The sequence below is a fragment of the Gavialis gangeticus genome, unplaced genomic scaffold (assembly GCF_001723915.1).
Source record: "Gavialis gangeticus isolate Ggan-Ray unplaced genomic scaffold, GavGan_comp1, whole genome shotgun sequence".
NCBI lineage: Eukaryota > Metazoa > Chordata > Crocodylia > Gavialidae > Gavialis > Gavialis gangeticus.
Genome location: NW_017729025.1, coordinates 81,619,967 through 81,620,383, shown reverse-complemented (window position 1 = coordinate 81,620,383; position 417 = coordinate 81,619,967). Strand labels below are relative to the sequence as shown.

Below are 417 nucleotides of genomic sequence, written 5' to 3'. Positions count from 1 at the left end.
CGGTCGCTCGTTGCAGGTCGCCATGGCCAGGCCGGGGCCCGCTCGCCTGGCGTTGGTGCTGGCGCTGGGTGCCGCGGCGGGACTCGGGCTGCTCTACGCACTCCGCCGACAGCGGAGAAACAGGCCGTGGCGCAGCGGCAGCGCCGGGAAGTGCCCCGGGCAACGCGCGGAGAACGCGGCGGGGGGCTCGCGGCGCCGGGACTGCGGTACGGTACCGCCGTGCACGCTCGGCCCCCCAGCCCCGCGCCTGGGCTGCCCCGTGGGTCGGAGGGTGCTGCCCCGCCCCTCGCTTGGCACTGCCCTGCGCTTATAGCCTCCCGGGGCTGGGGCGACGGTGGAGCACACGGTGAAGTCTGTGAAAGCTGGCGCCTCGGGTGGGTGCCCGCGACCTGCCCCCTGCCTTGCCCTGCGCCTGGC

The 417-nt window shown here is 76.3% G+C and overlaps 1 protein-coding gene across 1 annotated transcript in view; it reads left to right on the top strand.

Moving 5' to 3' along the window:
• The first annotated feature begins 6 nt into the window (after nucleotides 1-6).
• Nucleotides 7-417, top strand: part of RMDN3 (regulator of microtubule dynamics 3) — a 104,597-nt gene continuing 104,186 nt past the window's right edge. The window contains exon 1 of the mRNA XM_019519013.1: nucleotides 7-206. Within this exon, the coding sequence (XP_019374558.1) occupies nucleotides 23-206 (184 nt within the window). The 5' untranslated portion in view covers nucleotides 7-22. The remainder of the gene's footprint in view (nucleotides 207-417) is intronic.